This window comes from Neurospora crassa, linkage group V (genome assembly GCF_000182925.2).
Source record: "Neurospora crassa OR74A linkage group V, whole genome shotgun sequence".
Classification (NCBI taxonomy): Eukaryota; Fungi; Ascomycota; class Sordariomycetes; order Sordariales; family Sordariaceae; genus Neurospora; species Neurospora crassa.
This window is the reverse complement of record NC_026505.1, coordinates 2,957,540-2,978,603: the sequence shown is the minus strand read 5'-3', so window position 1 is coordinate 2,978,603 and position 21,064 is coordinate 2,957,540. Positions and strand designations below refer to the sequence as shown.

The 21,064-nt window shown below is 50.7% G+C and overlaps 7 protein-coding genes across 9 annotated transcripts; 4 read left to right on the top strand and 3 right to left on the bottom strand.

The window, feature by feature from the left end:
- The first annotated feature begins 21 nt into the window (after positions 1–21).
- On the top strand, positions 22–1,854 carry NCU01124. Of its 2 annotated transcripts, XM_011396165.1 has the most exons (4): positions 22–356; positions 411–1,010; positions 1,102–1,213; positions 1,292–1,854. In XM_011396165.1, exons 2-4 carry the CDS (start codon positions 636–638, stop codon positions 1,672–1,674), a joined length of 870 nt encoding a protein of 289 aa, XP_011394467.1. In that variant the 5' UTR covers positions 22–356; positions 411–635; the 3' UTR covers positions 1,675–1,854. The 2 variants fall into 2 exon arrangements, with proteins under 2 accessions (XP_011394467.1, XP_011394468.1); XM_011396166.1 differs by having other exon boundaries at positions 27–1,010.
- A 2,458-nt stretch (positions 1,855–4,312) lies between these two features.
- On the bottom strand, positions 4,313–9,700 carry NCU01122. Of its 2 annotated transcripts, none has more exons than XM_011396164.1 (2): positions 6,581–9,700; positions 4,313–6,512 (listed from the first exon to the last, which is right to left on the bottom strand). In XM_011396164.1, exon 1 carries the CDS (start codon positions 9,459–9,461, stop codon positions 6,654–6,656), a length of 2,808 nt encoding a protein of 935 aa, XP_011394466.1. In that variant the 5' UTR covers positions 9,462–9,700; the 3' UTR covers positions 4,313–6,512; positions 6,581–6,653. The 2 variants fall into 2 exon arrangements, with proteins under 2 accessions (XP_011394466.1, XP_011394465.1); XM_011396163.1 differs by having other exon boundaries at positions 4,313–6,507.
- On the top strand, positions 4,790–6,382 carry NCU01123 (hypothetical protein; the record flags this gene model as incomplete). The annotated part of the gene is made up of 2 exons (XM_955937.1): positions 4,790–4,885; positions 4,943–6,382. The coding sequence occupies 2 exons, from the start codon at positions 4,790–4,792 to the stop codon at positions 6,380–6,382; spliced, it is 1,536 nt and encodes a 511-aa protein (XP_961030.1).
- A 1,121-nt stretch (positions 9,701–10,821) lies between the features above and the next one.
- NCU01121 (hypothetical protein) lies at positions 10,822–12,028 on the bottom strand. Its single transcript, XM_955935.2, has 2 exons — positions 11,649–12,028; positions 10,822–11,576 (listed from the first exon to the last, which is right to left on the bottom strand). Exons 1-2 carry the CDS (start codon positions 12,016–12,018, stop codon positions 11,179–11,181), a joined length of 768 nt encoding a protein of 255 aa, XP_961028.2. The 5' UTR covers positions 12,019–12,028; the 3' UTR covers positions 10,822–11,178.
- A 1,156-nt stretch (positions 12,029–13,184) lies between these two features.
- On the bottom strand, positions 13,185–15,026 carry spo11 (spo11 ortholog; the record flags this gene model as incomplete). Its single annotated transcript, XM_955934.3, has 8 exons — positions 13,185–13,532; positions 13,587–13,899; positions 13,951–14,022; positions 14,084–14,164; positions 14,212–14,301; positions 14,362–14,470; positions 14,525–14,591; positions 14,654–15,026. The coding sequence occupies 8 exons, from the start codon at positions 15,024–15,026 to the stop codon at positions 13,237–13,239; spliced, it is 1,401 nt and encodes a 466-aa protein (XP_961027.3). The 3' UTR covers positions 13,185–13,236.
- A 601-nt stretch (positions 15,027–15,627) lies between these two features.
- Positions 15,628–18,468, top strand: NCU01119 (lanosterol synthase). The gene is made up of 3 exons (XM_955933.2): positions 15,628–16,069; positions 16,139–17,851; positions 17,910–18,468. Exons 1-3 carry the CDS (start codon positions 15,824–15,826, stop codon positions 18,198–18,200), a joined length of 2,250 nt encoding a protein of 749 aa, XP_961026.2. The 5' UTR covers positions 15,628–15,823; the 3' UTR covers positions 18,201–18,468.
- Positions 18,469–18,824: 356 nt separating this feature from the next.
- NCU01118 (hypothetical protein) lies at positions 18,825–21,041 on the top strand. The gene is made up of 2 exons (XM_955932.3): positions 18,825–19,811; positions 19,868–21,041. The coding sequence occupies exons 1-2, from the start codon at positions 18,981–18,983 to the stop codon at positions 20,435–20,437; spliced, it is 1,401 nt and encodes a 466-aa protein (XP_961025.2). The 5' UTR covers positions 18,825–18,980; the 3' UTR covers positions 20,438–21,041.
- The last annotated feature ends 23 nt before the right edge of the window (positions 21,042–21,064 follow it).

Genomic DNA, 21,064 nt, shown 5'->3' with positions numbered 1-21,064 from the left:
CAGTGCCATGCCGACAAACATGGCAGAGCAACAGCAACATCAGAATGGGCGATGAGATGACCAGATTGAAGATGTTTTTGATCTTGAAAATGATCAGCTAGCTTCGTGGACTGCGCCACAAAACTACGCGCGTCACGCCTGGGTAATTTTGCATACGCCACATTGTGTTGACCGTGCATCGCCGCACTTCGGAGTATACATACTGCAGTGTATCCCCCGATTGCCCCCCCTCCGGGACATAACGAACGATCAGTGATCCATTCCCGCGAGCCGAATCTTGGACTGTCCCTGGTGCCGCAACTTCCGCGGATCTAGTGGGAATTGTTCCACACTTCCTGACTTGCTTTCTTTCAGCTGTGAGTGTGTGAGACATTTCGGAAACTAAGAGTAAGAAGCTCAAGGATATAAAGGTTCGGCCTTTCCCGTCAACACACATCATTCAAACAGCGTGGCTTGGCGTTGCCAATCTTGCCAAACGTTCCTGGCGGAAAACGATATATCTCCACCTCGAAGAGGCTGTGAGAAGGGTATGGAAGCCACCAAGGGCTTGCTCACAAACGATACGTCACTGCACACACGCAACAACAAGGACGACAGTAACAACGACAACGTCAACAACAAGATCAGTCTGGGAGATGCATATGAGAGACCTATTTTCCAGGGGCGGCAGTGACTCCGACTCGCACTCCGTCGCGCCGTCCGAAACGAAGTCAGAAGCGACCCGTCGCCATGAGCTGCTGTTAAAAGTGCAGTACGCCCTCGCCGACATCATCGGCTTGGGCGCATTACCATCCATCATCCCGCCCGGCCGAGAACACCACCACTGCAAAAAGCGACCAGTCTTCATCGCTTGGCATCCCGTGGCGGACAACCTGGGGGTGTTATTCGCCGAGCATACGCGACTGGGGCAAGCTATCACCAAGGAAATGGGCGAGTTTCCAGATCCGACAAATCACTGGGCTGTATTGGTGGGGGATCAGGATACGGATTATTATCATGAGCTGTGGATGGTATGTATGGTGTGATGGGAATTTCCAAGGATGGCTGAATGAATGGCTAGACCAGAAACTAGAAAGAACAGAAACTGACGCATCAAAACAGGAGAAAGACTTCACAGTAGTAAACCAGCATGGCTTGGTCGGGTCACAGAAGTGGACGAACAAGCTACAAGTTGGAGAGACGAGGTGGAATGATCAAGCAGTATTAGCAGCCAGTAAGTCCGAACAAGTGGCTCCAGTATATCCTTGGGACAAATCACCATAAGAGACAATACCTGCTCACACCCACTTAGGCAACAAGGCAATAAAGCAGATGAAGCCAAGGTATGGCTTGATCGACAACAATTGCCAGATCTTCGCCTCTCACCTCCTCCTTGAGCTAGGCATCAAACTGGGAACAGATATCAACACCGCCAAGGATATGAGAGACAAGTTACTCGCAGAGTTCAGCGAGATTTCATGGCGGAAGAAACTGGCCAACAAGGACTGGCAGACTCCCAAATTCCTAAAAGTGAAGGAGATTCGGCGGAGCATCAGCCCTGCCTTTGGGGGAAATGTAGAACCAGAACCAGAAGCACATGAGGAGGTTGTGATGGAGGAAAGGAAGGCTAAATTACGACCTTTTAGTTGGGGGAAGAAGAAAGAAGTGGTTGCGCAACTTCCAACCTCGCCATGAGTTTTACGCGTCAGGCCCCCCTTAACACTAACTAAAACACCAATGATACCCCCAATACCTCTAAACAAACTATCAGAGTATAATTTGAGTATTTCCCGTTCCCTGCCGCACGCGGATAATCACCGCATCCAGCGTCTGCCTACGGATGATGAGCCTGTCAAATTCAAAACCCCACTGGTCTCCATGTGTCGTTAATCTTTGATTTATTGGCAATTATACAAAACTCCAGGCAACAAAGGAAAGGAATAGAGAATGGGAATGAAAAAGAGAGAAGGGAAAACCGAAAAAGACTTACGCCGCGGCTTTTTTTGCAGCTTAGACAACCACACCGTCGAGTCATCGAACAAATATGAAGCATCCGCCTTGAATATCTTCTCTGCCGCCATTTAAGTGAGCCCCTTGCAGACCACCAGAATTCACACATCACCCGACATCACCGCTATCGCCAACGAAATCGTCTGTGCCGGCACCGGTAGATCCCACTGGACGATTTTGATCTCTACCTGACTCTTTGCGCCAGCCGAAAAAAGACGTAACTGTGATGATTGCCTTGGTCCCTGGCGCCGCGTCTTTAGAAAGGTAGGTACTTTACCAATACCTAACTTATCCCTAGGACAACCGCCCCCTTCTTCCACCTCTCACAAAGGCCTATCCTCCAGTCTTGAAAGCATTAAAGGATTATTGGAGATATGATAACCGTCTTTGTACGCAATTGTCGTGAAACTCTGCAGCTGGTGGTCTCTGTCATGGTCCATCAAGTGTCGATTTAATGTGTACCGTACTTTAGATCAGGAAGTGTTGGTGGATGGTGTGCTTGTACAAAAAATTCGAGAGGCAGAGGCTGAACAATTGGATGCCAGGTGCCAAATGTCGTAGTATCCCAACAGTGTGATCCCTTATTCCACATCGAGACCGGCGAGGTCCATAGAGGTAGTCTTAGGGGCAGCGGACATGATGACTTCGTCGCTTAGCCGCGGTTCAATCCTACAGATATGACAGATTTGTCATACCCTTTGGGACCACCTTAACATGCCGTTCTCGGAAGCGAAAGCTGAGCGTGAGGACGTAGTTTTGACCTCGCCAACTCAACCGTTTCAGACATGAAAATCGTTGGAGGCGATGATGCATCCACAGCTGCCGAGTCTAAGTAGGGACCTGACCTAACGGGCAACTCTGCTTTGAGGTTAGTTGCGGAGAGTCTCAGAAATCCAATGAACTTCAATGCACAGTTTCAATTCAACTCTTTCTTCCAACGGAATCTCCCACCGGATAGCTCAATATCCGAACAGTGGAGAAAACTACCTGTAAGCAGCAAGCGGTCAAGTGCACATACAGCTGGCCGTCCGGCAGAAGTAGGAAGAGACACTTCCCATCATTCAGTCACCCTCTCTCTCTCTTCCACGTGCTGCTGCTGGCCCCGAGCAAGTATTCTAGCTGGTCACATTATGTAGAGGTATGGAAGGTGTCAAGTCGTGCTGGTGCATTTATCATCAGAAACTTAAAACCTACCCTCGCCCCGGAAAAAATACCTAGTTGAGACCTTTGACATTATACCCTGGGTAGACTCCTACTAGGTACGCATCCAAGCGTCTGGGTAACATCTCTGATTTTGAGTTCTAGGTAATATCTGAATAGAAATATCCAAATGGGGTTCTAGCCGATTTCTTTTTTAATTGTTTCTTAATTCCTATGCCTGTCTCGCAACGGCTTTTTTTTTTCTTTTTCTTTTTTTTTTTTTCTTGACGAGCGGTAGCGGACTGGTTTCCCCAACCTGTTGGTGGTTGGTCTCATCAATCTATTTCGTCTGGGACGAGCCACCAGAACGGTTCTTCGGCACTTGCGCCGGGCTTTGGCATTGGTTGGAGATTGAAGGGTAGGTACAGAGGAAGAGCGTTGTATGAGTGGCGGAAAAGTGCATGGTGTGTTTATGTATGTCTATCATATACAGGTACGTACCCATTGCAATACCTAGTTAGCTCCATTTCTCTAGTTCATTCACTTCCTCCTCGGGAAACACTCCGTCCCCGACCTCAAGTGGTGGATCTATCACCGGGCATGTCGGACTCCCGGCCGGGACACGGCTTCGAGGTTTTACTAACCTACCTTGCTTCCACGTTGTTCGTATGATAAGGGTCATAGTGATATGTGTCATGTCCAACAAATTACAATCCTTGAAAGGCTACTTGCAGAGAAATGCGTTTCATCATGACACTATTGAATCCTCAATGGCACTTGGTGATAAAAGGCGTGAGGGGAACGTGTCACTGTCACTTCTCCGGTCTCTTGTCCGAGCGCAACAACAAGGGTAGTAGTTCATGGTGCTGGAGTTTCATCGACGTTCCTATTTCGAACAAATAGATATTTTGATAGTGACCCGATAGTACAGTTAGTCCCGCATCTTCACCTGTGTTTTAGGCCGCATGTAAAAGATTGATTCGTGGAACAGCCCTGGTTAACCCCACCAGCTTGCGTAGTGCACAGCATTGACAGCCAGCTTTGGCACCATCGCCGTTTAATGGCAACGGACCCGACCACCTGGGATATTAGACGCTAGCTTCTTCGCCTCTTAAAAGCTAAAACCGACAACAAATGTAGGTAATTGGGCAGTGATCTGACTTGTGCGCTTGCGGGTTTGATCGGTATCTTCTTGATTGGCGTCAGCCTAGTGCTAGACCCTTGGGTTTCTGGAATGGAGTGATGACAAGAAACGTGCGAGGGGGAAAGAAATCGCCCCGAATTTGGAACATGCAAGAGTAGGAGCTAGTCGGGTCGGTGAACGGGGAGTAAGTTGGAGTGGTGAGGGTGATGATCAGAAACTCTGGACATAAGTGTTGATGGCTGCCCCCAGACCTCCCGGTGCCCACTCCTAATTCTCACACATGTCTGCCGGTTTCGGAAAAGCTTTCCATCCCATATCCGCCATGAATGCTATCAAACTGCATGATTCGAACTCGGACAGAAGCGAGGATGCATATGGCGAGAGGTTCCTCCCCTCGTGGAACATTACTTCGAGCTACAAAAACCCCAGCCCTCGACCTGCATAGGTAGTTACTACCATCTTTCATTCTCTCATCCACTCATTGAAGGCTGAGAACCACCATCCCCAACCTTCAACATGCTGTTCTCAGGCTTTAGCAAGATTTTGCTTGGTGCCCTTTCCCTCGCGACCGCAGGGTGCTGCACTCCGTTGTCTCCGTCATCAGACGCAGCAGTAAGACCCCGACATCTTATTGCAATCTGAACCCATACTGACATCATCCTCATCCAGTGCAAAGCCATCGACCTTGCTCTCCCTCTTGGGCGCGTTAACTATCCTGACTCGCCCACATATGCCCAAGAGAACCACTACTGGTCCAACCGGCAGACCGACAACATCGCACCCGCCTGCTTCGTGGCGCCTGAGAATACGCTTGAAGTTGCGGCCACCATGAAGGTACTTGCCTCACTGAACACTCAGTTCTCCGTCAAGGGTGGCGGCCACACTGCTTTCGCAGGCGGTTCCAACTCTGATGGTGGTGTCACCGTCGACCTGATGTATCTCACCACCCTCAACGTGTCATCGGATCGTAAGACGGTATCGATTGGTGCTGGAAACAGATGGATCAACGTCTCCGAGGCCCTCGATACGCTGGGGCTTGTCGTTGCGGGTGGCCGTGTGGCTGACGTGGGGGTCAGCGGTCTCATTCTCGGCGGAGGTATATCGTTCTTTTCTGGAATGTACGGTTGGGCATGCGACAACGTGCGCAATTACGAGCTTGTTCTCGCGTCCGGACTCATCGTCAATGCTTCTCCCACCGAGAATGAGGATCTGTTTTGGGCGTTGCGCGGCGGGGGCGGCTCCAGCTTTGGAATCGTAACCAGATTCGATATGGGAGCGTACGAGCAACCGGGCGGTAACATATGGCACAGCAGTCTCATAATCCCTGGCGCAGCCAACGCCTCCGCTATTGCCGCGTATCAGAACCTGACTGTCAACGGCATGCCGAGCGACAACAAGGCCCACAGCTACATGGTCTTGACGCATATGGATATGCTGGGTGGTTACGCCGTAATCAGCGACCTGTTCCATGCAGACTTGCCGAACACAGCGGATAGTGCCCATGAGACTGTCCCTGAAGTATTCGTGCCTTTCGAGTCCCTGCCTACCATCACGAAGTCAAAATCCATCGACAACGTGTCAACCATATCTCGTGCAATCGACGTTCCGTACGGTTCCCGCCAGACATGGTGGGATACGACAATCAAAGCTACTGATCCTTCCCTTCTCATCGACATCGTGCCTCTCTGGCAAGACCATGTCGAGAAACTTATTGCGGCCGCAAATGGCACTGCGGTCACTCCCTACTTGGCGTACCAAGCTATCCCACTCAACGTGCTGAAGGCCATGGAGGTAAACGGCGGGAACGCGCTGGGTTTGAAGCAGAGCGATGGCCCCCTGATGCTGATTCAGGTGGCGGCACAGTGGTCGGATAGTGCGCTTGACGAATTGATGGAGAGGAGCTCCGAGGGAGTGATCGGTAAAATCAACGACCTTGCTAAGAGCAGGGGCTTGAGTCATGGCTTTGTTTACGCCAACTACGCCGGTAACAGCCAAAGCGTGTTCGAGAGTTATGGAGCGGACAATCACGCCAAACTCAAGCAAGTCGCAATGAAGTGGGATCCTGAGGGCATTCTGCGGAAGCTGTGGAGGGGATACTTCAAGCTGTGATTGATATGTGAACACTGTCAAACGCAGTCGATGGTTATCCGGCATGGATTCACGAGGGATTTTCAGTAACCAGCTAGCCGATGCAACTGAGCTCTCCTATATGCACATTGGTGTGTCGAAAGCTTCTAAACTTCATAGATGGTTAGATGACTGCTTCGGTTTACCGCCAATCACATTATAGAAATGGAGCATACATACACTGTCTTCCGAATGTGCCATGTGCCCCGTTCCACTTAAGTGCAGTAAATGTTTGCCCCTTGGTATAACACCATCACTGCTCTGAGGTAAGAATGTCTTTGCAGCATGTGAGCCGCTCACATGCTTCTTTGAGTAGTTCCGAGTTGGCTTCGTAGAGGACTGAGCACAGGACGTCAAGCAATTCAGGCAACCCATCCTTGAGGCCAGCTGCGGCGGATTCCGGCAACTCGGAAAGAGCTGCGACTTTGGAGAGATAAGCGGCAACGCGATTGAAGTTGACCTGCTCGGGTTTCCTGGAGCGAGAAGTAATACTCGAGACGGGCGCAGCACTAGTAAGTGTAGACGCACGGACAAAGGCCCAGATGCTTAGGGCAGCGTAATACATAATCCACGGCCGGTGCGGATCAGGCTCGTTACGGCAAGAGTATGGTTGCATAGTCATCGGTGGAAGCCCGTGGCCTTTGTTTTGCCAATTCTGCTCGCCCTTGTTTCCTCGTGGGTCAACAAGGATACAATGGAGTACCTTGTAGGCATGAAGAATCGCATGACGAGTACCTGGCGTGCTTGCCCAGGCCTTCATTTTGGGCACGACCTTGAGGTAGGCTTGATCTGATATTTTCTTGCCCAAGAGACGTTTTGCGCCGGCAAGGATCTGGCAGTCCAAGATGTCAGAAAACAAACTGAACTGCGCCAAATGATAGAGCACTGCGGCACTCTGTATCGGGCCGTTTGAACCGGCATAGGGTATAATAGGATCAACCATGTTTGACCCTCCTAGAGACCCCTGGGCTTTGTCGAAGTAGGCCTTCCATTGATCAAACGCGCTCAGCAGAGTCATCTTCCAGCTGTCACTTTTGCTGTTGGGAATCTTTGTAAGATCCATCAGATTGTGTGTTTCTTTGCGTCGAAGATGCCAACCGACACTGAGGAGACCTGACATGATGATCATGCGGCCAAATGAATGGGTCATGACTTCTTTGCCATGAATTGCGAGTTTCAGCCCCTCGAGGAACGATACTGGCTTGACGCCATACATCCGGAGATTTTGATCGAGTTGGCGGACATTGTCGGGATTCGAAGCCGACCACAGATTATCATCGCATGGTAGTGGTAGCTGTATCTCATATGGCACCATATCGGCTTTATGGCCAAACATTGCTGCATGAGTGATATCCAGCATGAATGCGGCAAAGACAACGCGATGCATTGACTCTGTTTGCGCCCATCGAGACCACCAAGTCCGGGAGTCCAGGCTCGTGACACTTTGAGTGCTGTTGCCGTTATAATCTGCTGAGCCGGTTGGTTCCGGAGGCGATTCGCTACCTGAGCGGCCGATGAGTGGACTTCCTCGACGCAAAAGGTTAAGAGTGACTGGATGGTAGGTTTGGGCTCGTTCGTGTAGGAGTCTGGACGAGTAGAGCTTCTCGTAAAACTCGAGCAAGACTAACGCTTGCGCAACCCATAGTGCTATAGGCGGAATTGCTTCTTCCGTGCCCAGTATATCCAACCGTACACCGAGGACGATAATATCAGCAACGACGTCGTAGTGGGTGTAGCAGTCGCCACAGTTTCTCATGCGAAGCGACGCAGCGCCTAGCGCAATCATGACTAGGAGGAGGTACACCGAGCACTTGTTGTAAGATAAGGTGGGTTGGTGAACAATCGGGAGGCGAGCTGATACATGGTCCCAATACTCTTGTAAGCAGTCGCGCGTCATATCGAGATTTAGGACCGACATAGTTCCACAGCCACTCTTGTCCACAACCTCTGTGATGCGCAGGCTATTGGGCCTGCATCTCAGCTGCTTCGCATTATATGCGAAGAACAGGCTGGATAGTTCCTGGAGCCGGGCCTCGGTGATGAAATCGCTATCGGACTCGGTGACCCGCGTGGGGGTACTATCGACCTGAGAGCGACCGCTGGTGATGGAGTCATAATCGTAATGAATGTTGTTGTTCAATGCTGACTCTAGCCCACCATCGAGAAACGGGAGATGGGAGACGCTGAGATCACAAGTGTAGTCTTGCGGGTTGAAGAGCCAGACGGCGAAGTTCTCTCTGGCCAGGTCCTCGCTGGGAAAGTCAACATTGGGGTTATATGGTAGAAGGGGCGGCTGTTGGCCGGCTAAATGGCCGTGGTTTACATTTTGTTGGAAAAACCCGTTCTTTGGCGGAAGAGCATGGGCAGAAGATATGTTGCTTGTTGGAGATGCCCAGTGGGGGCTTGCATGCTGGTCCATGGCTGACGCGCCCTGATGGTGTGAATGGTGCCCCTGTTGTTGATGCTGCTGATGGTGGGACTGGAGATGCTGCAGAGACGGCAGAACCTGGTGTTGCGATTGCGGTTGTTGCGAGCGGGAATCAGGAATGAGAAGGATGGCAGCATCATGGGGGGCACCTTGGAAGATGGAGCGAGACTCGATGGCTACCTGGTGAGAAGTGGACGAGGCGGGCGTCTGGCCCTGAGAGGAGGTTGACTGGCCTGGAGTGGGCAGGTCATGATGGTCCTTGGGGGTGCTGAAGCTAGGTACGCGGTTTCTTGGAACGTAAGAGGCCGAATGCCGTTTTCGATGGCGTGACAGGAGATCAGCACGAACAAACTGCTGTTCGCAGCCGGCAAAATCGCATCGGTATATCTCCTTGGGATCATGGTTGAGCTGGTGGCGCTGGAGATGCTCTGCCCTGGAATACACCTTGTTGCAGTCCTCATAGTTACAGGCAAATCGCTTAGTCGCGCCTTTGCGGCTTGCGCGCTTATACGCCGAACCGGGGGGTGGTGAGGTGACCGAGGTAGAAGAAGGGAGGACGGTGCCGGTGGCGGTTCCCATGGCATGAGGGCCGGGGCCGTCGGGGAGCGGGAGTTGTGGTTGCTGGACCGGCATGTTTGGCTGAGCGAGGTGAGGTGTCACCCACTACATGCGCAATCGCGACGTACAGCTAAGAATGCATGCTCATTACTGTACTATGCATAAGTCGTTTGCTAGCAATTGAGACGGCTGCTCTTGGTCATGACGGAAATCGGACGTAGGTCGTATGGCTTCCGTAGTGGAGACGGGCGTGTGGTTGTGGAACGGAGGACAAAGTGGACGACTCGATGGAAAAGCTGGGTGGAGGAGAACACACGGAAGAGACGACGACGGGACTCGAGAGCTGTTTGGACGGGACGAATCTTTCACTCGCCCTCCACATCGGGATTGGGGATTGTCGGCCGCGTGGGGTATAAACTAGGTAAGTGAGTGCCGAATCCAACTGCTGCGCTGCAAGAGGAGGTACGTCTCATTGCACCACTGCACATCCACCACACAACTACCTACCTGTACCTAACCGCCGCGCTGAAGATGGCTGGCAGCAGGGACTGAGGATGGAAATATCTGAACCTGGCAGTTCCAACTGAATGAAAGAAGCACCGCAAGTGGAACGCCTCGAGGTCGCTTGGCCGTCGCTGTATCGATCGCGATACCCCGACCTCCACTCACTCTCTGTTCGTGCCCGCCTGCTGACGGGAGCCTGCCCAGCGCTGTCCACACTTTAGGTTCCCCCGGACCGTCCAGAAGCGACGGACGGGCCACGACGGGGGCCAATTGACGGTCAGGGATCAGGGTCACTGACCCCACATTTGCCCACAACCAGCTGTGCGGAGAGTGGGTTTGTGTACCCACACTGGTGACTGTGGTCAACTGAACTTGAAGTCTTCTTCATTCTCATTGCATTTCAGTTACTCTTCTCGAGATTGAGGGTTGATTCTGATAAAATCCCATCACTTTACGTATCTCAGGACTGATGAAAAACTAGTCCTTTTCGTTTATTTGCAATGGACTTTCAAACTAAGTTTTCCTTGTAGCCAATACCACAGCTTGGCCACTTTGTTCCAGCCCCCAACAGCTGTCCTGCTCTTCAGAAGTTCAGCGAGGTACTGTACTACCATAGCAAGCCCCACAAATGGCGTTCCTCACCGCGGGCGGTTGAGTTCACTTGGGCCGGGCGTGGGGGTTCATTTGGGAGGTGGGAAGCTGAACGAATCTCGACCATACAATGTCTTCCACTTAAGAGGTATTTTGACACTCTTTTTTGTAATTTATCATTTCTACTACAGCTGTAGTTACGACGAAACACCCACTGATATCGACATCTCCAACTCTATCCTTCTCATGTCGGACTAAAGCCTTATGAGTTATCTTCAAATTCTTATTAATCTGTTGGCGGTCGCCCCCTTCGTACCTACCTACTGCATAACAATGTGAGCCGCACTCTAGCAAAAAAAATATGTGAGCCATACAGCCACATTTAGACCTGGACACTGATGCTATGATGCGGTATTTGCCTCATGTGCCCCCTTTGGTCGCCAGCTATCTTGACGAGAGATCCAAACGACTTTCTGCGCTTTTTCTGCGCTTACTATTCTGTCTCCTCAAATGGTAAGCACTGAGATATCTCAACGCTTGGGTTCGTCATCCCAAGCCCATAATACCTTTGTCGTTTTATACCCGTCAATTTTATGCACCTAACAAGACAGAAAAACAAATGCCATGAATCGTGTTTATGTGGTATCATCCAACACCTGAACCCTCAAGTTTCCCCAACAACCGTCCTTCGTATTTCCTAGTTTTGCGCCGACCCGGAACCCGAAGCCTCGGAAGTGTCGCCAACAGACATCTTGAACTCGACATTTCCGTCATCATCCACCTTCAAACCCTCAGCAGCGGCCTTGAGGCCTTCCGCCGTGTTCTTGTCCTCAAGACCACCCGCCTGCTCGAGGAAGTAATCCACCACGTCGTGCTTCTCGCCAAAGCTGGCCAGGTCCAAGGGCACATAGTTCTTGTCGTTGGCCAGAGCCGGCGACGCACCAGCTGCCATAAGCAGCTTAATCACGTCGAGATGGCCGCCGAGAGCGGCCCAGTGAAGACCAGTATTGCCGTACTCGTTGGCGGCGTCGAGGTACGCCTGCTTCTCCTCCTTTGGCCGGGAGGTGAACTCTGAGAGGATGAGGGTGACGATGTCTGGTCGATGATGTTAGTTTCGAAAATTCCACACTCTCACATGTGCATGAGTGGAGGGTCTTCATCACATACCCAAATGGCCGTTGCCCGCCGCCATGTGCAAGCAAGTTGACTTGCCCTCATCCTTTGCGCTTGCAATAATCTCTGCGACCGAAACCTTCTCCCTCTCGGCAAGCTCAGTGAGCGTGGTGGACAAGTCATCCTTCTCACCCGCGCGGGCGAAATAGATGAGATCGTCAATCTCCTCCTCGTTCAACTGGGGGGCCATGTTGATGGTGATGATAGTAGGGTTGTAGATATACTTGGTTGGGTTAAATAAACTGAGGGATGCCCGTCTGATGCTGGATATCGCCGAGCAAATGGAATGTTCGAATGAGAAGCCTAACGGAATGGTATTGTTGGGAGTACTGGCAACTGGCAGACTGAAATCAACAACTGACATAAGAGAAACCCTGCTGTCGTTGCCTCTGCAAAATTTTTGGAGGGGTAAATTTTTGGCCCAAACTGTGCACGGCCCCAGCATACAAGCTGCACACTGTGCTCCACCTTCCGAATCTGTCCCTTTTACCCCGTTCACTGCAATGCCCAGCAACCAGATTTAATGCACTGCATTGTCCGTTCATTTCTTAGAACACTCTTACCTACAAGCGTCTCTTCAGCAGTTGATCATAATGATATTGTGAATGGCCTTCTGCAATCGTCTTCCCACGCATTGAATCATGTTATTTGCAGCAAAATATCTCTCGTCGGCGTCATTCCCGTCTTCCCAACACAAGACAACCAAATGCTCCCCTCGTACCAACTGCCAACAGAGGTGTCTAAGAGAAAAGCTTACAAAAGTCCAACCAGACTGGGTAAACCATAGCGACATAACTATATGACATTCTCAATATGGCAGAGATGCAGGTGTTCAAACTCTCTAGGAAAATGGAAAACTTTCTTGGGAGTCTCTACAACTCCGATCTACGTGCGCGAAGCCGGCGTCAAGCGCTAGGGAAATGTTTTCCACATGGACAGTTCGAACTCTGGAGGTCAAACATCACAATGAAACGAAGCATAAAAACGTCGATGTCGTGTAGGACAACGTATCGGGTCATGGGTGGATCTGTATACTTTTTGCTGGAGCATTTTTCAGATTATGGGAACACAAGAGAGAGACTGGACTTAGTTGCAGCCATCCAGATGAATAACAAACACTCTTTTCCTGAAAATACGGTATTGACTCCTTCGTTTGCTTCAAAATCTTCGACTCGGAGCAAATTAAAAAGAGTTCCTGGGCAATCTAAGCGAGCTCTGTGTCAAAGTTCGAACTCTAAAAGTTTCGGGGTTTCTGCTAGGGTGATATGATTCTACTTGATGGCCAAGAATTTCTCAAAAGAGAAGAAATACTTCCCCTTCGGTACTTACTCCTACGGAATGAGTCCAGTTTCATGACCTGGACAATTCAGAAATCTAAGTTATGTCCACAAATGTTTTGGAGCGAGAAAGCTGCCTCTACGCCAACATTATTTACGGCTGATCTGGAGAGTCTTTCCCAGCATCGGAGGTGGGGTGTGAGGTGGCATCAGATGAGCAACATCATTCGTCATCTCTTGATTGCTTTCCCCTGGTTTGTCATGTGTCTAAAGATTATGTCCCCAAAACCTATGCCGAATATCTATCAGTGCGAGTTCACATCCATGCTGTGTTTCAACAGTCGTTCATCCAGCCAGTTCGTAATATCGCCAAAATCGTCGACCGCCTGTATCTCCGCCTTGATGTTGAGCATCAACATTCTCTGCAATTCAAGCTTGTGCTCCCGCTCTGTAGCGTCTAGTCTCGCCGTACCGCATATGTCTCGCAAAACGCTGACGGCTTTCTCCCTGTCCCTTTCGCTGAGTGACGCTGTGTAGTCGCTTGGATGGCTTTTCGTTCTTCGACTTCTTGGCCTCTTCGCCGGACGTTCATCTTCGAATGCTGTGTGGTTTGAGAAGTCAGCGAAGTCATGTACCTGCCTGACGATACACTCACCATCCACAGAATAAGCTATTGATTCCTGACTTGAGAGGTCTTGGCTCGATTGACTTCCCTGACTGTTGGCGGAGCAATCTTGCGTCATCACTGTGTTTAAGAGGACATCGCTGCTGCGAATTCCGAGCCATCTTAATCCAAACACCTTGGTGCGCTCCTCGTGGTCCAGACGTTGGCTGCCATATTGGTAAGTCCGTAGAACAGAGATCCCATGGGGATCGAAGTCGACCAGGGCAAACATGAGTAAACGCGGTCGAACCGAGTGGATGGCGGCGAGGAACTTTCGTGTAGCAAGGTCGGGATATCCCTTTCCCTGTGTGTAGTTGTCAGCGTTGTTGCTACAAAAGAGGTCACATAGCCTTACAGTCACCAAGATACCACTTCCTGCTCGAGAGACTGTATAGTAGCGCGAAGCGGAGAGTGTTCGAAAGGTGGCCTGCTCAAACACGTCAGTGGAAGAGTCTTGTTAAGGATATCACAGGTGGACGAAATCATGCCTCCTTTTCAATGACCAGCAGCCATTTGACGGACTGAAAGTCGATCTTCCCAACTGCGCTAATTGATGGCAACAAAACACCCTGAAATAGTCAGTTAAGAGAGCTGCTAGGCGGACAGCAATGCTTACACTATCGGAAGACTCGGCACAATCGATCTTGGAACCGCCACGCATGATGAGTTCTACCTGGCCAGCAACGAGGCCCTTTGCGGTGGCGACCTGAAACACCATGAGCATCATGAATGGAGGAGATTGTCTGGAAAAGTGCCGAATACGTACAATATTCAAATCATTACGTCCCACTCCAAGTGTGAATGCAAGATTGTCCACCATGTCATCCACCACGCTCTGTGACCTGAATAATTCCATGTTTTGGTAGTAAATGTTCCTGCCGAAGTCAGCAACAAAATTACAAATGGATCAACCTTCAATCATTACGGACCTCTTTGTGACTAGAGTTCCAGACAGGAGTGCTTCGTGAGAAATCTCGATGATGCGGAACAAGGCTTCTGTATTTGATATAATCAGTGCTGCGAAGCTTGGCCAACAACAACTTGGTGGAGTGACTGACCAAATCTTCGGAGCTCTTGCGGGTTGCGTCCCGGAAAGCGTACGGAATCCATGTGCCGCCCATCCCTTGGATTTGAGGCAGAGGCAGTCGGGTCGAATACTTGCGCGTTAGTCGACCGCCGATATGGTATGGTAATGGGACTTCCGACACTGATAGCATCCACAATGGTCTCGAACAAGGCCTCGATCTTTGTGAGGGCATTATCGCTAGAGTGGCTCTGTGGTACGATCACGATGTTGTGAGGTACTCTAGCACTGCTAGCTCTTACCGGAGAAAGCTGCTCTAGAGGACGAGAGGGCCGTTCATGGGAGTTGGTAGCCGTGGGTTGAGAAGGTGGATGCAGGTACTGGTTGCGTATCGGACAAAAATACATGCTTGCAACAAACGGTAGTAGTAAGATGAGAAACCAATGTTGTCTAATAGTGCACCTGTATTTGTAACCGATGGGATACCTGATGTAAGCCAGAGCAGGGCGAAGAGTAAAAGTCGAACGGCATCCAAGGTTTGACCAACTTCAGCTGCAGTGAGTCCAATTGGGTGGGTGGACAAGCGGAAGCTCGAATGAGAACGTGTTTGAGAAGAAAAATTGTGATATTGGTGGTATAGTAGTGAGTACCAAATTACTTCAGAAAGAACAAACATCGTCAGGAAGGTGCTTCGGATGTTCTCTGTCTTTAAAGTGCGCCTTCCCATGCTGGAGGTTGCGAGTGTCTGATAAGTACTGTAGTACTTAGAGGTAGGTACCTCTAAGTAACTAAAGTAAGGTAAGTAGAATCGGGATCAAATGTCGTTGCTGGACCCACCCGACTTACACAGCACAGTGCAAACCAACCTGCCTGGTCCGGCACCATCCGATCTGCACCACTGCATCTCCAGACCCCTCCGCTCTCCCCACACCTCGGGGCCCCCAAAGATCTTGGCGCCATTGGCCCTGTCAAATGCTGGGTCGAAGCTCCAACTGAACTTTACGGGAACACGACACGACCCCTCCCGATTGGATTGGCGCATGGCCAAATCAGGGGTAATGTTGTGATGTCTGTTACGTCGTCAATTCTTCCTAGTGTATCTCTCTCCCAATCCGTCCTATCCTCTGGTCTGGTGTCGATCTTTGTCTTTGTGAATTTTCTTTTTCATTCTTGCTTATCCCTCCATCAATAGCCTCGCCCGTCCATGATGGCCAGGAAGCAGGCCACTGAAGCCCCGGCGGTCTCAAACGGATCACCCAAGAAACGGTCCAGCGCCGACAGCGATAATCACAATGTCAAACGGCCTCGGCTACAGGAGAGCACCGATAAGGCGCGTTGGCGTTTGAGCAGTGAGGGCGGCCGACACACATGGCACTATCTCGAGGACGACGAGGCTGCAAAAGAATGGCCGCAGTCATATGCTGACAAGTACTTCCTGGGAATGCCTCTGGTAAAACATCCAGCCGTAAGCTCCTATGATACCGATGTCACATGCTAATCTTGCTCGCCAACCTTACAGGAGCTCCCCGAACTTCCCAAGGCGACGAACCCCCTCGATGCGGTACGAAACGGCCTTACTTTCTTCGAAAAGCTCCAGCTCCCCGAGGGCCATTGGGGTTGCGAGTACGGCGGTCCCATGTTCCTCCTCCCCGGTGTTGTCATCGCTCGCTACGTCACCAAGAACCCAGTCCCTTGGTACTATGCTACCGAGATCAAGAACTACCTGTTTGCGCGAGCGAACCCCGTCGACGGCGGATGGGGGCTACACATTGAAGGCGAGAGCACCATGTTGGGTACGACGCTGAACTATACGACGTTGCGCCTTGTGGGTGTGGAGGCAGACCATCCGGTCATGGTGAAAGCGCGAGCAACAATGCATAAGATGGGAGGTGCTATTTACGCGCCACACTGGGCCAAATTTTGGCTCACGGTATTGGGCATTATGAAATGGGACATCGTAAACCCTGTCCCGCCCGAGCTTTGGCTTCTCCCCGACTGGGTGCCGATTGCGCCGTGGAGATGGTGGATTCATATGCGCCAGGTCTTCCTGCCTATGAGTTACCTATGGTCCAAGAAGTGGCAGGCGGAGGAGACGGACTTGATTCGGGAGTTGCGCAATGAATTGTTCGTGGAGGACTGGAACAAGATTGATTGGGCTGGAAACCGCAACACCATTCATCCCAACGACAACTACCACCCAAAAACCGCCTTCCTCAACACCGTCAACTGGCTTCTTGTAAACATCTGGAATCCCGTCTTCCGAACCAAGTACTTGGTAGAGAAGGCAGAGGCATGGGCGTCGGAGCTCATCGACATGGAGGACGAAAACACGGATTATTCTGACCTAGCCCCGGTCAACGCCGCGATGAATACCGTTTGCTGTTATGTTCGGGACGGACCTGGGGCCTACTCTGTACGAAGGCATGTGGAAAGGCTGGATGAGGTACTCTGGGTCAACGCCGAGGGTATGCTCTGCAATGGCACAAACGGCGTGCAATGCTGGGACACTGCCTTTGCAATCCAGGCTATCATGGACGCCGGCCTGACTGAAGACCCACGCTGGAGGCCGATGCTTATCAAGTCATTGGAATTCCTGGAGGACCAGCAGATTCGAGAAAACGTCAAGGATCAGGATAAGTGCTATCGCCATCCCCGCAAGGGTGCTTGGGCATTTAGCAACAAGGACCAAGGGTATGCAGTCAGCGATTGTGTCTCTGAAGCGTTGAAGTCCGTCATCATCCTGCAAAAGACGCCAGGCTTCCCTACTCTGATTGATGACCAGCGTATTTTTGACGCCGTTGACACAATGCTTACCTACCAAAACCCATCTGGCGCCTGCTCATCCTACGAGACTCCGCGCGCCGGCCAGTGGATGGAGGTTTTGAATGCCGCGGAAGTGTTCGGCAACATCATGGTCGAATATGAATATCCCGAATGCACCACGGCCGTTCTCACTACACTCTCGCTTTTCAAGAAACACTGGCCCAATCATCGCACAGCCGAGATTGACAACTTCATCACCCGCGCTGTCAAGTGGATTAAGAGCAATCAGAAGCCTCATGGTGGTTGGTATGGCAATTGGGGCATTTGCTTCACGTACGCCACTATGTTTGCTTTGGAGAGTTTGGCCAGCGTTGGTGAAACGTATGAGAACAGCAGATATGCCAAGAAGGGATGTGATTTCCTCGTCGCCAAGCAGAGGGAGGACGGTGGTTGGTCTGAGAGCTACAAGGTAAGTCTCTTCGTGCCTGGACCATCCTAGATCTTGTATGAAGCTAACCAGAGAGCAGGCATGTGAGACGGGCGAGTACGTTGAGCATCCAACTGGATCCCAAGTGGTCATGACCGCCTGGGCCCTTGTTGGGTTGATCAAGGCCAAATATCCCAATAACGACCCGATCAAGAAGGGCATCAAGTTGATCATGGACCGTCAGCAGCCTAACGGAGAGTGGCGGCAAGAGGCTATCGAGGGTGTCTTCAACAAGAGCTGCATGATTTCTTACCCGAACTACAAGTTCAGCTTTCCGTTGAAGGCACTGGGCTTGTTTGCCACACGGTATCCGGACGAGAAGGTCGTTTGAACGCTCAGCCGGATGCAGATATTGCTAGATGACGTTGCAAAGTTCGAATGGAGGAATGATACTGAATGGCCTACATAATGTTAATACATATGATTTGATGTCAAGATACTGTAATGTCTCGCGAAATTGGGATCCGAGAAATGTGGAGGTGAACACCTGTACTGTACAATTTTCATGACCTTCCTATAGCAGTGAATTTCCCTACTACAGAGGGATCTCGGAGGCCCAATGGGGGAGAGATTCAGTCTGGAAATACAGAGTTGTCTTCATATTTTGATTAGCGGATTCGTACCTATACGGTTTTTTTTTTTTTTTTTTTTTTTTTTTTTTTTTTTCCAATCTATGAGACTCAACGCTATCTGTTTAATTCAGTTCCTTTTGGAGATGGTCGTCGGCTTGGGTCCTGCCGAATATAAACCTGGCCATCAAGGTGCGCACTTGCTAGTTCCGCTACAGGGCAAACAGCGGATTCAATTCAATATAGGAAGGCGGTGAAAGAAGCATGCGCATTCCCTCCCCCTCCTGCCGGCAGAATCAAGCAAGAACCCCACCATGCATGACCGAACGGAGCTAGGCGCTAACAGTTACGTACCCCTTGATATAAGAAGTGGTAGCTGGTTCTTTCCGTTTCCATCAACCGACACCTTTTTAAACCAAACGCAATCCATTCTCTCCAACAACAGATTCCCGAGACGCTCACCTTCTTGTAGAAGTCACTTTCCAATCAAGCCCATACGTCAGAATCTCACTACAAAATCAGTTGTTTGACGCTCAACCAGAATGTCAGCAACCACAATCGCTCAGAAGGGCATCGATGCTCTCGCGAAGGGTGATCATGCCACGGCCATCACAAATCTCGACAAGGCACTCGAGTCTTCCAACTCACCAGCGTGGCTCCTAGCTCGCTCCAAGGCACATCAAAAGGCCAAGAATCTCGAAGCAGCGTTACACGATGCCGAGCTTGCTTACCATGCCGCAGCCGAACGTGGCTCTGGCACATCACGCAGCCACATGATCCAAGCCCAGTATCGCCGCGCTGTCATCTACTACCAACTCGGACGTTTTGCTGATGCAGACTGCTGTGCTAAGTGGAGCATGCTGCTCGCCGAAGGTCGACCAGCGAGAGAGGACGATGGTGTGGAAAAGAAGGTTGACTCCGAAGGAAATTATACGGTCACATACGACGAATTTCTTGCCGATAAGGAAAACCAACCAAAACCGAAAACCTCTGATGGTAATGCTCTCGCCGCTGCCGAGAAGGGACCGTATTCCACAGATTGGAATATGGCATTCTCGTGGAGAAGCCAGGCTCTTGGAAGGCTCAAGAATTTGCCAAAGGATCACCCTGGCTGGAAGGTTAATGTCACTAAGATCCCGCCCAAGCCCGAAAAGAAGAAAGCTAAGAGCCCCGAGCCGGCCGAGTCGGCCAGTGAAGATGAGCTCAAAGAGCAAAAGCCCCCTCAAAAGGAGGCTCCTGCCCCTGGATCAGTTTCTGACGAGAAGATGAAGCTGCGTATTGACTTCTACCAGACCAACCAGACTGTCACTGTCAGTCTGTTTGTCAAGGACGTCAAGAAGGAAGACTTGAAGGTCGAATTTGGCAAGCGTCAAGTAAGTCTACACTGCATTAGTTCACCAGAAACTGCCATTACTAACAGAGAACGAAGGTTCGAATTTCTCCTATCCCTCGTGAAGCCGCACCCTACGTCAAGCCCGGCGACAGACAAGCCACCTCAACCCTTGTTCTCGCCGGCGAGATTGATCCCTCGGCCTCCAGGTGGTCCGCTTCGCCACGCAAGATTGAGCTGGTCCTGCAAAAGGCCACTCCTGGTGTTAAATGGGGTCGTTGGGGCGAGGAAAAGATTGGCATTGTCGAATCCGACGATCAAGAGCCTGCTATTACAGCGACATCATCTTCTGCTGCCTCAACTGCCAAGCCAGCTCTTCCTTCGACCTCTACTCCCGCAAAGGTGCCCGCCTACCCCACGAGCAGTAAATCGGGCCCTAAAAACTGGGACAGCCTGCCTGTCGATGACGACAAGGAGGATGGCCAGGATATCAATGGCTTTTTCAAAACTCTTTACAAGGGTAGTACGCCTGAACAGCAGCGTGCCATGATGAAGAGCTTCCTCGAGAGCAATGGCACGACGCTGAGCACCAACTGGGATGAGGTTAAGGATAAGGTCGTTCCCACGGTGCCCCCGGAGGGAGTCGAGCCCAAGCCGTGGAACGGTTAGTTGACACCACCAGGTTGGTTGATGACGAGACTTGCCAAGCTGTGTAGTATCTCAAATGGATTTCCCTTCAGCAGAGGAGAGACAAACCAAGCCATCAACGTAGGTGAGAAAGAAAAATATGAGAGCTCTGAAGATGGGCGGGGAGTTTTTTTATACTTCCTGACAAAAATGAAGCTGCTCAGGGGTAACTTGATTAGCAGCAAGAATAGCAGGAATGGATGGGGAACTTTGACTCTCTTCGACAGGTTTGTCGCGATCACTTGTCAGAAAGGATGGGGACGGTTTGAACTCGTATGGAGCAACCCCCCAGCTCTTGGTCTTCTGCTCCTTGACTTGGATGTCAGTTCTACTCATATTTCTGAGCACAGTGTCGCGGTTGAGTTGTGGGAATTGGGTCCGTTTGCGCATGCCCTTTTTGGCTTGTGCGGAGGCGCCTGTTTCGTTGGCCTGATTTGCGGAGTTTTCGAAGAAAAATTGATCCGGCTTACATACCAAAATAATTTGAGGGACAATTTGCGATAGTCTGAGGCTTACAGAATCAGTAAATAGAATACTGCGAAGCGAAGTTGGTCCCAAGCTACTGCATCAAAAAACGTTATCCGGATAATGTTGTTCTGTGAATATTTA

Coding starts and splice junctions, on each gene's coding strand:
- NCU01119 (XM_955933.2), top strand. CDS start 15,824: ATGATGGCCAGGAAGCAGGCCACTGAAGCCCCGGCGGTCTCAAACGGA. Junction 16,070..16,138: donor ACTTCCTGGGAATGCCTCTG/GTAAAACATCCA, acceptor CCAACCTTACAG/GAGCTCCCCGAACTTCCCAA. Junction 17,852..17,909: donor GTTGGTCTGAGAGCTACAAG/GTAAGTCTCTTC, acceptor ACCAGAGAGCAG/GCATGTGAGACGGGCGAGTA.
- NCU01121 (XM_955935.2), bottom strand. CDS start 12,018: ATGTCAGTTGTTGATTTCAGTCTGCCAGTTGCCAGTACTCCCAACAAT. Junction 11,577..11,648: donor GGCGGGCAACGGCCATTTGG/GTATGTGATGAA, acceptor ATCATCGACCAG/ACATCGTCACCCTCATCCTC.
- NCU01118 (XM_955932.3), top strand. CDS start 18,981: ATGTCAGCAACCACAATCGCTCAGAAGGGCATCGATGCTCTCGCGAAG. Junction 19,812..19,867: donor TCGAATTTGGCAAGCGTCAA/GTAAGTCTACAC, acceptor CAGAGAACGAAG/GTTCGAATTTCTCCTATCCC.
- NCU01122 (XM_011396164.1), bottom strand. CDS start 9,461: ATGCCGGTCCAGCAACCACAACTCCCGCTCCCCGACGGCCCCGGCCCT.
- NCU01124 (XM_011396165.1), top strand. CDS start 636: ATGCATATGAGAGACCTATTTTCCAGGGGCGGCAGTGACTCCGACTCG. Junction 1,011..1,101: donor ATTATCATGAGCTGTGGATG/GTATGTATGGTG, acceptor GCATCAAAACAG/GAGAAAGACTTCACAGTAGT. Junction 1,214..1,291: donor TCAAGCAGTATTAGCAGCCA/GTAAGTCCGAAC, acceptor ACACCCACTTAG/GCAACAAGGCAATAAAGCAG.